Source organism: Equus quagga, chromosome 10 (genome assembly GCF_021613505.1).
Source record: "Equus quagga isolate Etosha38 chromosome 10, UCLA_HA_Equagga_1.0, whole genome shotgun sequence".
NCBI lineage: Eukaryota > Metazoa > Chordata > Mammalia > Perissodactyla > Equidae > Equus > Equus quagga.
The window spans coordinates 2,632,859-2,653,239 of NC_060276.1; the positions used below are offsets into that span (position 1 = coordinate 2,632,859).

At 47.8% G+C, this 20,381-nt stretch overlaps 1 protein-coding gene across 1 annotated transcript; it reads right to left on the reverse strand.

The window, feature by feature from the left end:
- Window positions 1-3,740: 3,740 nt before the first annotated feature.
- GABRQ (gamma-aminobutyric acid type A receptor subunit theta) lies at window positions 3,741-18,674 on the reverse strand. Its single transcript, XM_046673706.1, has 9 exons — window positions 18,526-18,674; window positions 16,427-16,515; window positions 11,015-11,082; window positions 9,213-9,433; window positions 7,307-7,389; window positions 6,686-6,823; window positions 6,220-6,372; window positions 5,267-5,514; window positions 3,741-4,490 (listed from the first exon to the last, which is right to left on the reverse strand). The coding sequence occupies exons 1-9, from the start codon at window positions 18,672-18,674 to the stop codon at window positions 3,741-3,743; spliced, it is 1,899 nt and encodes a 632-aa protein (XP_046529662.1).
- Window positions 18,675-20,381: the final 1,707 nt, after the last annotated feature.

Here is a 20,381-nt window from a genome sequence, read left to right on the forward strand (position 1 = left end):
TTGACTGGGGCTGAAAAAGGCTCCATGGGCCTAACCCCAGGAGCGCCCTGCTAGATGCTCTGCATTTCCAGAGTTACTTGGTGTGAGGTGAGGAGTGGGAGGGGATGTAGGCAGCCAGCTAGAGGAGGGTGTGCCTCTTTGGCTGGGGACAGCTAGGAATGGGGCTCAACGACGATGCTGACGACAGAACACACAGAGAACATGACAAGTGGAGATCTGGCAATTTTCAGGCTAAAAAAACCAAGTCGATGGCAAACCCAAAAGGTTCAAATTTCTGAAAAGGTGTAATTGCCAAACCTCCACCTCACCTTGACACTTAACCTCACACAGTATAAGTCGCAGTAGAGCTCAACTGCTCTTATTGCAGCACATTAGGGCAAGGTACTCTTTAAGGTATAAGATTATATCTAGCTATGTGGATCTATGGAGATATTTACAACTGGCCTCTCTGCCCTTCCTCTGTGCTCTGAAGCTTTCCTGTGCATTGCTGCCAGACACATCTTAAAATCCCCTTTTTTGTCCTCACTGCCCAATCTCTCTGTATGACCTCACCCCAAATGAACTGCTTGCCTCCCTCAGGGCTTAAAGGCCCTCCAGGATCCTGAAAACCCAAATCCAAATCAACCAACAAATGTTTAGGCCCCAGGAAGCAAGTCTTTCAATACCCACGATGGGAACTTCAGATGTGGGGTCATTGCTCTCCCCTCAACCTGGATCTCTCTTTGAGGGGTATCCAAAAAGAAAGAGGCAATTTTAGACATGCCAGCAACAATTTCTTGATTTTAGCTGTCTTAGGAGATTTGCGTGTGTGTGTGTGTGTGACAATATGAAGGTAAACATATGTGATTGTGCATGGGAATATATGTGTGACTGTATGTGACTGTGCATGTCTGTGTGTGTATATGTATATACTGCTGAGGGTGAGTGTCCTCATGTGTATGTATGTATGTGTGACTGTGTAGGTCTCTGTGGCATGTATGTGCAGGAGGCTATATTTGCATACTACCTGTATAGAAAAGAAGAGAGGTGACAAGCTGGACTGAACTAGGCAGTCAGTCCCTGGGGCTCCTTGTAGTTCTGTCTTTGGTCAGCCTTCTCACCCCTCTGACTTTCTCTTTCCCTGGAGGGGGTGGAAGGAGGGTGTTCTGGACTGAAATCCAAGGCTGAAGTTTAGCCAACAACCATCCCAGGATGGGATACTAAAGCGCCCCTGTCCCTGAATGGGCCCACCACCACAGTCCATGCCTGCAGCCATCTCCCAGGCACCTTTGGTTTTCTGCATCCAGCTGCTAGCAGCCAATCCCCTGGGCCATTTCCTCACATCACCCACGTGCTTGCGGCTGCCTACAGCCCCAACACGTGTCAGGCTAACAAGGTGATTGGAATAAAGGGATGAGTTATAAAGGCTATATACAACCCCCTCTCCAGTTATTTAGCTCTCCCACCCCACTGTTTACATCATATTTCTGTCCTCAATGCATCTTCAAGGCTTCTCCCTCCCTCCACCCCATCTTTGTTACTCCAAAACATATCTTTCCAGGAAAAAGCAAAATGCTCTACACTCCAAGCTTATCCCACAATTGAGCATTTCCTTCCTCAAGGCACTAAATTATCACTTCCTAGGACTACAGTTACTTCTTCTGCATCCTCTATGCAGGAGACAGCACAGGTGGGTGGAGGGAGGAGAAGAGGAGTGGTTGGGGACTCGGAGATACTGCTCCCTGGAACAGGGAATTGGAAAGAAACAGTCAGTTAACCAGCCTGGCCAAATAGGAGCCCCCCTTATGTGGGAACAGGCCAAGGGAATTCTGGTGGCTCTAGAAAAGCCACCAACAGGGAATACATGTATTTCCTTTCACACTCATTCAAATCAGAGAAATAAACATGGGCATGCACACATGCACTTATATACACGCACACAGAATAAACCCATGTGTGTACACACAAGCACACATATATGTAAGTCACAAGTTTACACACTCTTTCATAGGGGTGCGCACACACATATATGCATTCATTCATTGTTATATATATACTCTTATATGCACCAATATAGATTTACACCGCTATACATAGAACTACACAGCTTCTCAAATGGTTGTATGTGCATACAGAACTACCTTGATGCACACACACACGCAAATATACACAGAAACACAAACACAGAAACACAGTTAAAAGGGTAGGTGGCTGAGGGGCTGTAGGAGAGGCTGCCTAGAGAGAAAGGAGGGACATAGGCTGAGTGCTTGGCAAATATTGCTCCCTCACAGCCTCTGTCAATGAGGTGGAACTGCTTGGCAAGTTGGAGCATAGGCTACTTTCTATTTCCCTTACGAGCCCTACTGGGTGGGCAGTGCCCATGTTCCATGTGCTTGGTTCACACTCATTGGCTGGTCACCAGCCTCTTCCTGCAGAGATGCTACAGGTGCTGTAGAATGAGGTCTGGTGCCTGGCAGATAATCAGAATCTGATAGAGCACCCCCTTTTGTAAAGGGGAGGGGAGAAAGGGAAGCGCCTCGGTTGAGAGAGTTAAGAGGACAAGAAGAAGAGCAAGTGAGGTGGTTCCACCACTCACAGGTTGCATGTCCTCAAACATGGTACATAACCTCTATTTTTTCCCCTCGGAACACTGGGGATGATGTGCTCTGCCTTCCCTGGCTCACAGGGCTCCCGCGAGGCTTCGACGATGTGATGGGTCAGTGAGCTCGTTGATACTTACTATGCACTAGACAAATAGAGAGGATTAGTATATAGATTCACAACAGTTTTTTTGTCTGCTGTTATGGATTAGACAGTGAAATATCAAGTCAGAACTTTCCTAACCCTAGTCTTCATTCACCAAGTGCTTGCTCTGTGACTGGTGATCAAATCAGTATCTGACCTAGACAGAGGTATTGAGTCCCTCTTGTCAAGCATTCTGAAGCAGAAATATAGATAAGAGAAGTTCCAATCCCTCCAAAGATGCCAGCTCAATCTGACTAATCTCCAACCCGACATAATGCACTCCCTGCGAGCTCCTGCTGGAAACATGCTCTTTCACTTACCCTAACATCCCACTCAGCACCCCTATCCACCCTCCCACATTCCACTCCCAACCCCATGCCACAACACCACACTCAAAACACAACAGAAAAGACACTGGAGAAAAGGCACTTTCAAAATTCCCCAAGTTCCCTAGAGCCAGCTCCCTGCACTTACAAGCCATGGCTAGCCCTTTCCCTGTGCACCCCAGCCAAACCCAGCTTGATATTCTCCTGTAGAACCCTAAGCAGGGAGTGAGCAAGGACCATAATCCCTAGGAGGAAAAAACAGAAGAAAAAAAATAATGAAAAAGAAAATTCAACACCTCGGGGGGACAGAAACTCCCCCAGAAATGTTTGTATACAGGGAGTGGATCCTTCTTCCGTTCCCCAACCTGGCTCCTCTCTGTCTTCTAAACATTTCCGGGGATTTCCCATGCTTCTTAGCAGTTAGAAGTCTTTGAAAAGGTGATAGCCTTTTAGCAGAAAAGGAAAATCAATGTGCTATTTACCTCCAACTCCTCCTTCAATCTCTTTCCTTCTAGCCAAAACACATCCTTTCTAACTACTCCCACCTCATGTTTATAAAGAGAAAAGTAGAACTGATTTGACTGCCCACATAACGACAAAATAAAACAAAATAAAGAAGGCAAAACAGAACAAAAGGAAATGTGAAAGGAGTAGAGCTCAGTGTCCCTGCCACTCTGGGGCACTGCGGGACTAAATGATATGGTATGCCCAGTAAACAATGTTGAATACCACAAAAGCAAGAGGGAAGAGGATCCGGGACCACTTGTCTACCTTAGGGACATAGTCAGGGTGAAAGAGCTTGGAGGAGAACCCTTCACTGAAGGAGCACCCAGGACTCGGGGGGCAACTGTCATCAGACTCGGAGTTACTGTCCTTGTCTTGCTCAAAGCCCATGAAATCATCAACATTAAGGCTCCAGGTACTGCCAACATCATGCTTGAGGTCAAGGCAGCCACTCTCAACTTTGATGTCATCAGGCACGGTACGGATCTCATCAAGGTTGGAGCGTACTTCTCGCACATACCTCCGGCCGTGGACAAGCAGATGTCTCCCACTAGGGCCATGGCTGTGGTTCTCATCTGAGCTGGAGCTCTCCTCAGGGTCTTCTGGGTCACGGGACTCAGCACGGCCATGGGCTTCAGCACGGTTGCGGATTTCGGTAGGAATAATACTGTCATTAATCTTGAAACCATTAAAGCGAATGCCATAGCTGTGCAGGGGCTGCTCTGAGGTGGCGGGGAGATCACTCAGGCTTTCTCCAGTAGCCACCAAGGCCTGGACTGAGAGAGAAGACAGTGAGCTGAGGCTTTCTGAGGTGGCCAGTGGGGCCTGCACTGAGAGGGAGGTCAAAGACCCAAGGCTTTCTGGGCTTCCCAGGTGGGCCTCCTCTGGTCTGGAGGGAGGAGAGCCATTTTCATCTTCTATGTTAACCTGGTCATCCTTTGAGGAGACGGTAGATAGATTCCTGAAGTCGGTAGGATCAGATCCTACATGAACAAACACTGATGGGGAGGGAAGACGGTGGGGGTTTTCCTCATCAGCACTTCTCATGTGATTCCTCATCTCTTCCACTGAGAGAGTCATGTCTTCCTCGGGTCTCTGGTGTGCAAGGTACTGAGGAACAGGAGCAAGAGGCTGTTAGCATGCAAGGGAAGTCCATGGTGGCTGCCAAGCCTATATCTCCCTGGGGCAGCTGCTTTCTCTGGGGCACTGAGTGGTGGACGAAGGCAAGGCCTCCTCATGTAGTTAAGATTTGGCTCCCTGTGAAGGAGGGTGGTTGCTGGACATTAATGTACTTCCAGCAGCAAAAGCCTCAGCATGGCTTTGGAAGTGGGAAGAGCAAAGGAAGGAGGGGTAGGCCAACCTCTCTGGTGTCTGTGTCTTCCTTTCAGCTCCCTGTGCTCCTCTTCCCTCTGGCTGCATCACCTGCCCTTGGAAGCATGTTAAGTGGACTGGATTTGAAGTCCAGAGGTCTGGGGAAATCTAGCTCTGCCACTTATTAGCCTTGTGACCTTGGAAATGACTCAACCTAAAAAGGAGTGATGATAAATTGTTTTACTTCTTTGTTATCTGGTGTGTGTATGTGTGTGTATGTGTGTGTGTGTGTGTGTGTTGTATGTGACAATTAGAGGACCTTAAAAATGTGAAAGGGTGAAGTGCTAAGCTTAGGCTTAAGAGGTGCTCAGGGAAATTGACTGTCAGTCAAAAAGCCAAACCTGACGCTTCATTTCCTGGTAGTGATAGCGGGCCATGACTCTTCGGGCTCTCCTGCGTCGCCTATGATGGCGTCGGGGTCTTCGGCTGTAGAAAAGATAGTTGATGTGGACGTATTCCAGCAAGGACAGGAACACGAAGAAGAGGCATACAACCATATAGATGTCAATAGCCTTGATACAAGAAACTTGGGGGAGTTTATCCCGCAGATGTGAGTTGATGGCATTCAGGATGAGCATTGAAGTCAGACCTATAAACAACATGGCACAAAGTTAGTCTCCTCAGGTGACTGAAGTTCTTGGCAAGCTATTGGGCCCACATCCCACATGAAGGGAGTGATGGCCATCTCTGGGGTGGGGAGGGCCCTCAGCCAAAGGCCTTTGGCTCTCTAGGCCTGGGGCCTTTGCTCAAGTGCTCTCTTTGCTCCTCTTCCCCTATCTTTACACCCAGCCTGTGCTGCATTGGTTCAGTGACTTCCTATTGCTCTTCAGATAAAGCCCAAAATCTGCAGCCATTGTTTCACAGTGGTTTACGTCTCAAGCTCTATTTTGCCCTGTGACAGCTCTTCCCCCCTTTACCTTCCAGTACGTAGGCTTTCCTTTAGTCCCTCATTACTAAATGAGATCACATCCCTTGGAAGGTTTTGTAAGCCCTAAAATATTTCTGATCTAAATGTATGACTTGTCCATTCATTTATATATCTAACAAATAATGAATTCTAGTACTTTGGGCCCAACATACCAAAATCCCAGCTTTGTTTTTTTTCACACCTGTCTCCGATGTTGGTCTATCTCTTGGGTATTGGCAGAGCACCTGTACAAATGCCTTTTGGGCAGGCTCTATCTTGTTTCCTTGCCTGTGCAGTCACAAACTGCTCCAGGTACTCCTCCCTTGCTCTCAATTTTTTTCTGAGAAGATGACCCAAGTTCCTCCCTGGGATGGGGACAGGACCTACCAACTGTCACCCTCGCTGCAGAGGATTCATAGTTCATCCAAAACGATATCCAAGAGACAACAGTGGTGAGGATGGTAGGCCAATAGATCTGCACAAGATAGCTGGTGACTTTCCTCTGGACCAGGAACCTCAGTATCAGGCGCACATAGGAACCTGGCAAGGAGACATACTGGTATTACTGCTGTGAGAGACTGGCCCTGAGAGGAGGCCTGTTTTTATCAACAAGAGCATGAATACTTTACACCTGTGGGGTGTTAAACTTGGCCAAGTGCTTCTAAACCCGTTTCCTCATTTGCAGAGGGTAAGCCATTGGAATTTTATGAAGGGGGTTTTGGAAGGTGTCCAGAATCAGAAGGACATAGGAAAGGAGGCAGCAGAGTGTAGAGGTCAAAGTCAGAGGTCCCCAGGAGTTTACAAGGGTACAAAGGGGACAAGAGACAGGAGAGAAGGAAGGGGTCAGACCCACCTGTGAAGAAAAACACCTCTTTGCTAGTCATTGTCTTCCCCAGGAAGCTGAACTGAGGGATCTGCAGCTTCTCAGTCCCCTGGATGGCATTCCCATTGCCTTCCCAGTATAATACAATGTCTTCAACCGTGTAGCCATCTGGGAGGGAGAGAAAAACAGAGTCAGTCAATCTCAGAAGGCAGGCAGAGGCAGATTTCACACCAGAGCAGGCTGTGGAAACCAAAGGATGGTTGGAACCTGTACTTTTTGGGGTTACTTTGTGTTTTGCTGAGCCTGAGCATGGGGGAGGGAGTACTCAGAAAGAGAGCTCTCAGTTTAGAGTTTCTCAGCCAGGAAGGAAAGCACAGCAAAGAGATGTGCTCCTACCCACTAGCTTGTGCACAATTTCCCAATAGCAAGGTATGATTTCCCTATGGGACTATTTGCATCCTAAAGGCCACCTTATCCCAGATGCCATGTATATACCTGTTTGTCTGTCTACCTATTATCCAGGAGAGAGAGAAAGGGGAGAGGGAAGAAGTAGGGCAGATATGCCATCCCTCTCAATGTCAAGTCTGCTTTTGGTTTCCTGATGGCCACAACCCCAAGTCGGGAAGAAGGAGCCACAGGAGACATACGTACAGCTCTCCACCTCAAGCTTGCAGGTCTGCTTGTCCAGAGGGAATTTTTGTAGATTCAGGGAACAAGCTGCTGTGGTGGTGAGTCTGCAAAGGAAAAGCAAAAGGAAGGGAAAAGCCAGTCAAGCCCAGGCAAGCTACCCTTCCTGAGAAAACTGCAGGGGTGGGGAGGTGTGAGGTACCCCAAGGACTGACCCACCTTCCCATACTGCCTACACTAGAGCTGAGTCCTCTTTCCCTCTCTCCTTTTCTTCTTTCTTTCTCCTCTCCCTTTCCTTCCTTCCTTCCTAGAGGAAAGATGAGTTGGAGTTGTGTGGAGAGGAGAGAGGAAATTTGTATGTGACAAAGAAACCTAGTAATGTGGCAAGACTTAAGTAGAGAAGAGATGTATGACATGTCAGGAAACCTCAGGGTGTCAGAACAGGAAGGGCCCTTGAGGAAATTGAATGCAGAGATAGAAAAGGGACTTTCATGCTGAAGAAGCAGCAAGACCATCAAGAGGAATCTGTGCTACACTGAAGCAGCTGAAACTCCAGATTCGGTACGGGTGCCCATATGCGATGCGCAGGTACAGACGTGTGTAGGGGCCCAGGCCCATCTTTGGCCATGGCAGCTGCTCTCACAGTGCTCTCATCTGCATATCTTCCTATGAGGGTACTGGGGCCTAGCAAACACCAGTGGGTGTAAATAGGTTGGAGGGATTAACATATCTGAGGTGGACCATGGAGTGTTGGGCAGGGGCTTCAAGTTGCCATGTGGTGGGTCTGTGAGAGGAATCTGGGGAGGGGTCTTGGAGGAGCTGGGGAAGTGGGAGAAATGACCAGTGTGAAAGAAGAATAATTACAAAAGCTCTATGCAGCTCCAGCTGGGAGGCTCTGTCCCATCCCTTATCCTGCCCTTCCCAGCTGCTAACCCAGGCCTAGTCTCTTTCAACCCTTGAAGCGATTTCCATTTTGTACAGCAGGTAGAGAGAGAGAGAGTGTGTGTGTGTCTTTTTCTCCCTTCTATGAATCTTCCATCCAGCATTAATCAGCTGAGGACCCTTTTAATGAAACAAGTGTGACTAGTAACCTGTTCCTTGCAAGCTTTGTTGTTCTCTGACTCCAGCGCCTTGGACCATGGGAAAGTGGATAGGGAAAGAAAAGGGAAACAAAGGGACAGAGCAGGAGCACCCCAGAGAAGAAGAGATCCAGAGATAGAGCTGGACACTGGCAGCTACCTCTTGGAGCAATTTTCTGAGCTAAGTTTATCTCTCGTGCTTGTCTTCAGAGATGGTTTGTAAGAAACGACACTGTGAGGAAAGCCTTGGTGACTGTCTGCTATGCTATAAATAGACCAGTGAGGAGTTCTAGTATGCACACATTCTGTGTGTACAGAGCCATAGACAACAGACACATACTGCACGTCCTCAGGCCCCCTGCATTATGCAAATATGACCAATGGCAGAGATTGGTCCCCCTCCCTCACTGCATGGGCTTCAGCATTCATCTGTCTCTCTCCCTCACTGGACAGGAGGGAAAAGACATAAAGATAAATAAGAAAATGTATAATGCTAAGGTGGAGGGAGCGCTCTTCTAGTTGAGAGAATAAAGGAGAATTTCTTGACAAAGGGGGTATTTGAGTTAGGGATTGAAGGATGGGCAAGGTTTAGACTCCTAGAAAGGGGAGAAGGGCCATTCCACACAGAAGCAGCAGCAGAAGCCAAGGTGTGGGGACAGGATAGCCAAAGATGGCTGTGGGACTCTGAAGGTTCCACTTTAGCTACTGGATAGGATGAGTGAGGGGGCAGTGCAAGACAGATTTGGAAAGCAATGGGCTCCTCTGTGTGTCCCTTAGAGTGCATTCCTGGAATACTCAATAGGAAGAAGGAAGCCTGCTGGGATGGTCCCCAGGCCCCTGGGCAAACTCACCGGATGCCATACCGCACCGTTCCATCTGGGTGAAGGTGAAACATGCGATTTTCCACAGTCACGTCATGCACGAAAGCATCCTTGCTATTTAGAAAGTAGCAGTCGGGGACCCACAACTTCTCAAGCATCCGATAGTCCAGGGTCAGGGTCAGGTTGGTCTCATAGTATGCTAAGCGTGGATCTTTCCAGGTCTGATGAAAAATCATCGTGATTGTATAGTCCTGGGAAGAGAAAAGTAAATCCCAGTTGTAAGTGAGGTTGTCCACCTCTCCTTGCTCAGAGTGTGTATGTGTATGCAGGTGTACGAAATACATCATAGACATAGATGAGTAATGAAACATATGTAAGAATGTTAAATGTTAAGAATAACAAAATGAACCTCACGTAATTAAAATCCAGGTTAAGAAATAGAATATTACCAATAACTTTCAAGCTTTAATGTCTCCCTCTAGAACATATTTCTCACACTTCCCAGCAGTAACCATTAGATTAGATTTTAATGATAATAATTCCCTTGCTTTTTATTAGAGTTTAATTGTCTATGTATGTATTTCTAGGGAACATATTAGTTAGTTGGATCTATTTAAAAATTTTTTTCTGAATGGAATCCTACTGTATGTATTCATAATTTTCTTCTTTCACTTAACGTATTTGTGAGATTCATGTGTAATTAAATATGTTTGCATTGCTGGATAATATTCCCTTATATGAATATACTATGTTTATTATTGTGTGAACACACCCTACATACCAAAATCACAATGAAACAAAAACTACAAAGCGAAAGTTTCAGTTTACACGCTCCCCCCTGCAAAAGCAGATGAGTGTTTCCAATGCTCCTGCCTTGCCAACAATGGTATTATCCGACTTTTGATTTTTGCCAGTTTGGTGGGTATGTAATGGGTTCTCATTGTGGTCTTATTTTGCATTTCACTGATTAATAATAAAGTCAAACATCTTTTCATATGCTTATCTGCTACTTGGTTTTCTTTTCTTTTCTTTTCTTTTTTTTTTTTGAGGAAGATTAGCCCTGAGCTATCTGCTGCCCATCCTCCTCTTTTTGCTGAGGAAGACTGGCCCTGAGCTAACATCCATGCTCATCTTCCTCTACTTTATACGTGGGACGCCTGCCAGAGCATGGCGTGCTAAGCATTGCCACGTCCGCACCTGGGATCCAAACTGGCGAACCCCGGGCCGCTGAGAAGCGGAACGTGTGAACTTAACCACTGCACCACCGGGCCGGCCCCCTTGATCTTCTTCACAAAAGTGAAGTTACAGTTCAAATTTTCTGATCATTTTTCTATTGGTTTTTAAAATATTCTTCTTCTTAATTCACAGGAATTATGGATATCTTCAACATCAGTCCTTTGTGACGCAAATATCTTAGTCCACTCTGAGTTATCCTTTCACACTTTTATGCTGGTTTTGTTTGTTTGTTTTGCAAAAAATAAGTTCCAGAATTGTTTAGATAAACAGAATTTTAATATAGTTGTAGTTTCAAGTATTTGTTTTTATGGTTTGTGTTTTCTGTGTCTTTTTAAAGAAGTCCTTACCGACAACAAAGACACAAAGACAGTATCCTATATTATCTTTTAAAAGCTTCATAAGCCCTTCACTTTGAGGTCTATAATCCATCTGGATTTATTTATTTATTTATTCCAGGTGGCTGTAGTTTCCAAAACCTACCGTGTTCTTCCATGTGGGCTCTGTTGCAGGTCAGAACAACTGGAGTTGGCTTATGACCCTGCTCCTTTTCCCATGTCCCCTGTCTCCAGCCCCATGGCTGGAGCTGACACACTTACCATAGTCATTTCTGAGATTTCTTCAATACTGGAGACATAAATAGATACTCCCACAGGCACAGGGGCACCTGTAATACAGGAAGACACTATTATATGCAGGGTAGGAAAAAGGATAAGAGCACGGACTCAGGGGCCAGACGGCCTGGGTTTGAACCTCATTTTGACACTTACTAGCTGTGTGACCTTGAATAAGTTACCTAACCTCTCTTAGCCTTAGTTTCCTCATGGGTAAAATAAAGAGAAAATAAGGGGATGAAGCACTCGTTTCCTAAATGTTTTCCTGATAAGAACTCAAGAGCAATGAGCCCAAAATATACGACCTAAGATTTGTGGTGTGTACATTTGTGTTACTGCATGTGAGTGTGTCCATGTGTGAGTGAAGGCGTGTCTGTGTGAATGAATGTATGAGCTATGTGCATGAGGGTATGTGAGCATGTTCACATGTATGAGTAAATCTGTGAGTGTGTTCATGTGCAGGTAGATGTATCAGTGTGTACATGAGTGTATGTGAGCATATCCGTGTGTGAGAGAATGCATGAGCAAGTTTGTGTGCTCGAGTGTGTTGTGTGGGAGTAAATGTGTGACCGTGTGTATGTGTAGGTATGTTGTGTGGGAGTAAATGTATGAGTGTGTTAACGTGCAAGTGAATATGTTTATGTGTGAGTGAATGTGTGACTATTTGTGAATGTATGTGAGCTTGTTAATGTGCAAGGGAATGTTTGAGGATGGGTGTATTTGTAAGCTTACCTATGTGTATGAATGTGTGTTTGTGAGCATGTCTGTGTATATGAGTGAATTTGTGTGTTCATATGTGAGTGAATATACGAACATGTTTGTGTGCTTGCATACATTGCATGTGAGTAAGTGTGTAACCACATGCAACCATATAGGCATGTTGGTGTGTGGAACTATATGTATGAATGTGTTCATGTGCAAGTGACTGTGTGAGCATCTGTGTATTTGTGAGCTTGTCTCTATGTGTGAGTGCATTTCTGAGTGTGTTTGGATATGAGCACGTTAATGTGTGAGTATGTTCATGTGTGTGAGTGAATTTGTGTGTGTTTTCATGTATGTGAGCATGTTTGTGTGTGAGTGAATGTATGAGCATGTCAATATGTGAATGTGTCTGTGTGTGCAACCTTGTTCATTTACAAGTGGTAAGTGTGATAAGTGATCACACTTATATACTCATACTCATCATACATTTGAGTGTATAAGTGTGAGTGTATCTAAGCATGTTCATGATCTTGACTGAATCTGTGAGCATGTCCATGTGAGTGAGATTGAATGTGAGTATATGTGAGTGTGTTTGTGTGTGCCTGAATGTGTGAATGTATGTGTCTTTGTGTATGAGTGAATGTGTGACCATACTGATATGCAAGTGAATCCATGAGCATATTCATGTGTGTTTGCATGTCACTGTGCAAGTATGAGTGAATGTGTGAGCATGGTAATGTGTGAGAGTGTGAATGTGGATGTCTATGTGTGTTAATGTGTGTTCATGTGTGAGCATGTTTGTGTGAGTTGGTAAATATGTGGACATATTTGTGTGAGTGAGCATATTCATGTGTATGAGCATGCTTGTGCATAAGTGAACACACGAGCCTGTTTGTGTGCAAGTATGTTAATGTGCATGTGTGAGTGTGTGCGTATCAGGTTATGTGTGAGTATTTTTGTGTGTGTGAGGGAATGTATGTGAGTTATTTATGTGTGCAAATGAATGAGCATGTTAACATGGAAGTACGTGTGTGTGTGCATGTGTTTGTGTGTGAGTGTGTTTGCGTATGTGAGCATGTTTGTGTGTGAGTGGATGTGTGAACATGTTCATGCGTGTATGTGAATGTGCTAGCATGTTCATGTGTGTATAAATGTGTGAGCAAAAGTGAATGTGTAAGCATGTTCATATGAATCTATGTTAAGTATGTGTGTGAGTGAATTCGTGGGTGTGTTCATGTATGAGAGCGTTTGTGTATGAGTGAGTGTGAGTGTGACTAAATGTGTGAGTCTGTGTTTGAGTGTGTTTCTGCCCCCTGATTTTCTTTTTCAGGCCTGGGTGTTATAACTGCCCATTCAAATGTGATCATGGATGTGAAAATATGTAGTAAACTATAGGGTACAGTGGAAAAATACATTTTTATTGTTTCCTCATTGGCTCAAAGCTGCCTCCACCAAGCCTCACAGCGAAGTCATTATTCTATGTGTGTTACATCACACTGCTGCTATGAAAACACGCATGACACTTGCATTTCAGCTGCTGCCATCACTGCAAGCTGATTGCCCAGAAGCTGAGCTGCAAAGAAGGAAACGTGTTATTCCTATCCCAATGCTTCAAAAAGCAGAGTGCTATTGGGAATCAGCATACAAATGGAAGCTGAGAAGTAAATGGGCCTTTGTGTGAGGGCATAGCCCAGTCTCCAGCATTCAGTGCAATTGTGAATGATCCCCAGCGAAGTGCTATGTAGTGACAAGGGTTTCTAGAACCACAGTTGTTTATTGCAGCCTTTCAGGCTTCCCACATGCCTTTAGAGGATGAAAGCTGTGTTAGGCAGGGAACAAGCTCCAGAGAGGCCAAGCAGCCATGTCCCCCCCACCTCACTCTAGTGTCAGACTTCTCTTCCTAGACCATTCTTTGCCACTCAGGCCACTCCATCCACTACAGAGGAATCCTGGGGACCCAAACCCTAAAGGGCCAGAGCACAGCCCTGTCCAAGGGCTCCCAGTGCAAGGGACAAGTAGGAGCTGAAATGCAGCCATGAATCCTGGCCCAGGGATGAAGCCTGGAGGAAGGGGACCTGAGAACTTTTTCTAATTTACCCGCCTAGAGGGGACACCTTACGTGCTAATGGTGGTCAGAATGAGAACTTAGCTAATGTACCCCACATCCCTGAAAAGATAAGGGAGGGGAGCAAGAAGCTTCCAGATAAAGTGTCTAAATGCTATCTCTGAAGTCATGGCCTCAGCTCCATATCCCATCACTGTCCCTCCTGATGGGGCTCAGGAAGGCAGGGAGGGGGTAACCACTTCCCTCCCTCTTGGAAATTTTGCTGCCCCAATTCCTCTTCCTCCCTAGTATCCATCAGAGTACCAGCAGAAGAACAGATAAATGAAGGAATGATGAAGATGTCCCATTCATTCCTTCACTCCACACCTGTGTCATGCCAGGTGCAGGAAGTCCTCAGGGACCTGCCTTTTGCAACAATGTGGAGTCCCACTTTTCTTGACTAGAAAGAAGCAGCTTTGTTAACTTTCCCTGGATCCTCCTCCTCTTCTTCATCTTCCTCCTCTTCTCAAGGAAGAAATAAAGCTCCCATTTGAACCTGACCACAGTTAGGTGAGGCTTCTGCATGTGGGTGTGTGTGTGCCTGTGTGTGTATGTGTGTGAAGCCCTGAAACTCTACTTCACCTCAGACACAGAGGGGAATTTGACTCTGTGTCTAGTGGGAGGCCTTACAGGGAGTCCTGGGTTCCCCCAATCCAGAACCCCCTGGCCCAGCTGTCCCACTGATTGCCCCAACCCCCACCCCATACAACAGCCCCAGACTTAGGCCCTGTAGTGCCTCTCCTGTCTAAATGCTAAAAAGTCCTGCATTGTCCTTGCCCTCCCACCTTCACTTACTGTTTGGCCAGATCAGGGACCCATCTTTTCTCATATGCTTCAGGTCTGCATGCCCATAAAGCTTAGTGTAACCCGAGAGGTTAGGCATCAGGTGTAAACAAATCTGAGTTAGCTCAAAAGATACTAGTGAGGCGCCTTGGAGATATTGTGGACCACACACACCTGACAATACCCAGAGATTGGTACTTGCCCCTGTTCCCTCCCCTGGCCCTGGATGCTGATAGAGATGACAACCTGAAACAGTGGGGAGAACGTGCTTGGTGTACTTAAATGGCTGTTGGTCAGACTTTGCTGAGAAACATGAGATAGGGGAAAAAGAGAAAATGTAGTAGCTACTCCCTTGACACGCACCAGTGCTTGGTACAAATGATTGAAAACTGTGGTCATGCAATGGAATGCTGGCTGTACCCTAACACCTGAATTCCCATATTGAAAGAACCTGCCTTCTACCCTCTCCACTCCAGCTTCCCAGTCCTCAGTGCACACTCACCTTGGGTCCTGGGGCTGCGCCTTCTGCCCTCATACTCAGAGGGAACAATACAGCAAAGGGGACACCAGTCAAATGTCCCGCCAACAAAGCTTAAGGCCCAGGGTGACCACCCTGGTTTTCAAGGCTGCTTCCTGGGCAAATCACAGTGCCTCCACTGGTCTACCACAATGGTAAGTCCTCACAGCTGTGTGCCCTTCGGGGTGGAAGCATTGTGTATTCAGAAGACCTCTATTCATATGTACAAATGTGAACCATTAACATTCATTAACCCTTTAGAGTGGGTGTCGAGTTCTACAACCTGCAGGAAGTAGTGTACTTTCTCTGGCTTAGACACTCTGCTTTTTAGCTCTTCCTCTGTTTCCTTTGAGCTGAAATGTGACTAACCTCTACTTAATGCACTCTTTCTTTTGTCTGTCCTTGGTCTAGGTTTCCTTGATGTCCCCTGTTCTGTGAGGTCTGGGCAGGTTGCCTGTCTCTTAAAGCTGTGTGATTGAAGCCAGCCACCCTTTCCAAGAGGGGAGGCTAGGCAGAAATATATGGAGAAACTGATGTATTGGCTCCCTGGAGGTTTGTGCTTCAGTTTTCTTCCCATTTCTCATCTCTGTGCTTGAGATCTGAGTGTTACGCTAAGGAGCTTGGATTTTATTTTGCACTTAAATAAAGCCATCAAAAGTTCCTGAGGTGGTCAGGCTGGATTTATAAAGATCACGCTGACTACAATGCATTGAATGGACTTAACTTGGAGGGAGTTGAAGGCTTGGGGAGGGGGAGCAGAGGCAGAAGTGCCTGGGACCTGGATGGGTGAAATAAACTAGACAGAGAAGACCATGCTCTTAGTTTTGAATTAGCTGAATGGGATGAGTGTCTGGGAGCAAAGAATGTGTGCTCAAGAAGAAGAACATGTGCCCTCCCTATAGATGAGGCAGAAAACTCTAGCCTGAGAAGCACGGTGTGTTTTGTTTTGCACACCCATTTCTGTGGTTTGCACTTCTCCAGCCAAACCAGGGCGCACACTTCAGGCTGGTGGAGGGGATTGTAAGAAAGTATGAAGAAGGCAGAAGGCCCCTTGCATAACAAGGCAGAGAAGTGGGAGAAATTCCAGGGGCAGAGCAAAAGGCCTGGGGGTTGGGAGTCTAAGAGTGCTCCACTTCAGGTCTGAGCAGGGTCAGGAAGGCAGGGTCTGGAGAGGCAGAAGTGTTGAGCCTAGCGGAGAGTCACTGGTTAGTTTACTGGGTGGGGCTAGCTTGTTGTGTCTCAGCTGTATTCCACCTAACACAAAGGCCTCTAGTGTCTGGATATGTCTTACCTCCAAAATTTGGTCTCAGACGGGCATCATATCTCGACAGCACCCTGTCCAAAATCTTGTGAACCACAGCTTCATTTGCACAATTTTTGCTGAAACAGAGAAGTCATCAATAAATGCTGGTCATCAGTAAACGCCACATTGCTTCTCAGAGAACAAACAACAAAGAGCACCTCAGACGTCAACTTGCCAGGGCCGTCGCTTCTCCCGCACACACGCAGACACGTACAGTCATACATGTATGCATCCCTCCCGGCTCCCCTCCCTCCCTACAGTGAGTCAGCCAGAAGCGCAGCAGTGACGCAGACTCCTTTTTCTCCCTTCCCATCCCCAGCCTTTATCCACAGGGTGGGGCACAAAGACTGGATCCTTGTTACCAGGCAGGATTGGGGGTGGGGAGGAGGGGAAACTGTAGGGGAAGTGGAGAGGGGAGAGAGGGGACAGGTATAAGCCCTCAGATAAATGCATTACGTCAACTCCCTGAGGAGCCTCACCTTGCCATCAGCCTGGAAGGAGCTTTCCGGGTTGGTGGGACTCCTCCTTCCAGGGGCACCTGATTGCCCCAGGAAAGGTCATTTTTCACTTTCAGTGCCCTCCTGAGCTGAGCCAACCAGTCTATGTTCTCCAGCTCAGTCACATTTCCCCGATCTGGGTTGGGGCTGGGCATTTTGTTGCCATGCCCTTGGTTTTGTACATCTCTGTTTTTAAGACTTGGCATATGACGCAGAGAGAAAGCCTTGTTCACATAGCAGAGATTTATGACCGTTGCCCAACCAAACCATTTCAGATTCTTGGGGCTCAGGACTGTCTTCAAAAAGACATGTATTCTGGGAGCAGGCATCTCTCTGGCTAAGCATGTGCTTCCAGCCTAGACGTGTCTTGGGTGAGCACATGTAAATGGACTCAGCTCAGCCCTGCAGAGATCTGGCCTTTCCAGAAGTCTCTGACGTGCTCACCCCATTCACCTAGACCTTCCGCGGAGCTCTTCTCCCCCAAAGGGGCTTGTGAATGAGAACAGGCTCTGGGCATCACTATGACTCCTAGGATCTTTGACGCAATGACCAGGGAACTTCAGCCCCTGCAATCTCAGTGTGTGTGTGTGTGTGTGTGTGTGTGTGTTCACTAGCACAGTCTGGCATGTTGGGTTGAGGCCATTGCAGAGCTGTTTGCTGGAACCTTGTCCAACTACCACCCCCCCCCCCTTTTCTGAATACATGTTCATTTCTGGTTTGCCATTAAAAAATATTCCCAATAATCTTTAGTGACAAAATTTCATTTTGCATCATTCCAAAGCGTGCACATGAATCATTCCCGCCTGTTTAGGACCACACATTACCCATGTGCCAGCGCTCAGCGTCTGTGTGTGATATATATGTAAGGCTGACTGACTAACATCTCCTCAGATATTTGTAGACCCAAACAAACTTGAAATCAAACACAGAAAAGAACCATGAATCTTCAAATGTTTTTACAGGAGTAAGTGCAAAAGCACATCCATCTCAGGCCACACGGTTAAACAGTCACACAGTAACACAGTCACCTATCACTGTCTGGGCTCCGATAGAGTTGAGTTCATAATTTCCATCTGCGGCATCAGAAAAGGTCCCTCACTGCTCAACACACACATGCACAAATATACATGCATGCCTCAGGGAACAGACTAAAATCCGGACTTAAACAGGTGTCTCTACTGTCTATGTTTTGAGAATTGCTCATCACCTTGTACACCCTCCCCCCCACAATCCCACAGGTGCCGAAGGACGTAACTGGGAAAAGCTGCCCAGGGCCTTAGCTGCCCAGGGCCTTAATACCTGAGGATGGATGGCAGACCCTGGGGTGAGGGCATCCTCCCCGCTACCCGTGGGGCTGCAGTTTGGGCACAACACCGGGCTCCGTCACGTGCAGCAGTAACAGGTGGGCTGAAGCACAGGGCTCTAAGTCCGGCTACCCTCACTCCTACCCCACCCTCCTCCAGGCAGGGCCCAGGGGCCAGGGTTCGCAAACCCGGGTCCAAGTTTCCCCCAGCCCGCTCCGTCCAAGAGGTCCGAGGCCACCCGCCCGCCCCTGTCGCCTTCATGCCCAGCCTGAGGGCACCCGCTTACCAGTTGAAGAGGTTCAGGACGACTTCGGGCACAGTGGAGGAGAGCTCAAAGTGGAATTTCGGGGTAGAACTGGGGTCGTTGCTCTCCGCAAGCCAGGTCCTGATGAGCAGCAGGAGCACGGCAGCTCGAAGCATCCCTCGGATGCCCATGGCCGCGGTGCTCCGGGGACCAGAGGGCGCGAGAGACGGCCGGACGGCCGAGGAATGGGACGGGGTGGGGGCAGTGTGGGGTGAAATGGAGCTGGGGGCTCGCTAGAAGTTGCCTCTAAGGAGACAGTAGCGAGGATACGCGGAGCAGAGAGCGCGGAGATCGGGCCAGAGCCCAGAGCCTGGGAGGAGCAGCCCCCCAGCAGCTCTGCCCGACGCAGCGCCCCTAGGACGCGCCGGTCAGCCGCGAGGTGCGCTCCGTCTGCAGCCGCTCCAGGATGGGACTGGGCACCCCGGGCGCCCAGCTGGCTCCGCCCACTCCGACGGCAGCACCAGCGGAACCAATCCTGCAGGTGCCAGGAGCCGCACAAAAAGGCGCGCGCTCCTGCCTCCGCCCGCAGACTGCGCGCAACCCAGCCCCCGCCCCCCCCCCCCCCCGCCCCTCCAGGCCTCTGCAGCAGTCCCCCGGCCAGCCTCAGACAGGGGCGGGGCCAGACCAGGGGAGAGGGAGGGGAGCTGGCTGCTGTAGGGCTCTGCACCGATCCGCAGCTGAGGGCACACGGTAGGTCCTGCTCTTCCTCTCATGCAAAAATGCAAAATGTGCGCTTCTCTTGGAGGTGCATGTCCCCAAGAGTTTGTATTTTTTTGGTGAAGGGAGTGAGGTGATTTGACTGCCATGGCTGAATCTGCTTTCTGAAAGAGCTGGACACATTGGGGGATCAGCAGGTGTTCGACTGCTGCTCATTCCCAAACCTTTGACCCTCCAGTAAGCCACGTGCCTTGCCTCTGGGTGGGGAAAGGAGGATGGCCAATGGGTTTTATAACAGAGCTCTGGCCAGAGCACGAGTGCCTCTCCATCAGGATGGAAAGTGGGCTTCAGAAGGCCAAGAGTTTCTTGAAAACTTTAATTTCCCAGAGTACTTTTGGCCCCAGGTTTGGGTCCTCAGGACAAAACTCAGGGAACTGGAAGGGCTCACCAACTGAGATCACCCTGAGATATGACTCTGTCCCATAGCCAGGGCATGTAAAGTTGAAGTGAGGGTCCAGGGCTGACACCACAGAATGGGAAAGAAGGCAGAGTTCAGTGTTTCAGATGTTCAAGGGAGTTAGCTCCTGGAGAGCAGGCCACTCCGGTGCTCCTGCATTCTGGCCCCATCATGTGGAAAAGCCTGGAATTTTGACTAGAGGGCTCTTATTCTTTCCACTACCTCAAATACTGTCCTATGAAACAGAAGGCTCTCAGAGGATAAGGAAATTCCTCTACTAAATCCCTCTGTCCTTCCCATCTCAGATCCATGACAAAGCAAGATCACAAAGAGGTCCCTGAGAGCCCAGGGGACAGAAGGGCAATCAACAAAAAGACCTCAGTCACGTTTACCAGCTGAACCTCCTAAGGCATGCCATTGAGAAGGGTTGCAATGAAAACGGATTTCAGGTTCCCTCTTGGTTAGCTGTGACATTCACACAGAAATACAGCCCGCTTCCCTTTTCCCTCAGTGAAGTGAAGTGGGACTGCTTGTGCCTAGCAAAGCTTCAGTTGTCTGGTTGGCTGAGTGTTTCCCACAGCTCAGGGTTTAACTCTTTATCAACATTTCTTGACCATTTAAAAATCAAACTTTAAAAAATAAGTCTCATAATTCCCTGCCTTCTTCTAACCAGCAGAGCACCTTCACACCTTCCTTTCCCTTCTCCCTTTGCCCCTCTTTCCCC

Excerpts from the sequence above, each read along its gene's own strand:
- GABRQ (XM_046673706.1), bottom strand. The coding sequence starts at position 18,674 with ATGGGCATCCGAGGGATGCTTCGAGCTGCCGTGCTCCTGCTGCTCATC. Across the intron at positions 11,083-16,426 it reads TCTGAGACCAAATTTTGGAG|GTGCCCCTGTGCCTGTGGGA; the intron begins GTAAGACATATC and ends CCTGTATTACAG. Across the intron at positions 9,434-11,014 it reads AAATCTCAGAAATGACTATG|GACTATACAATCACGATGAT; the intron begins GTAAGTGTGTCA and ends TTCTCTTCCCAG.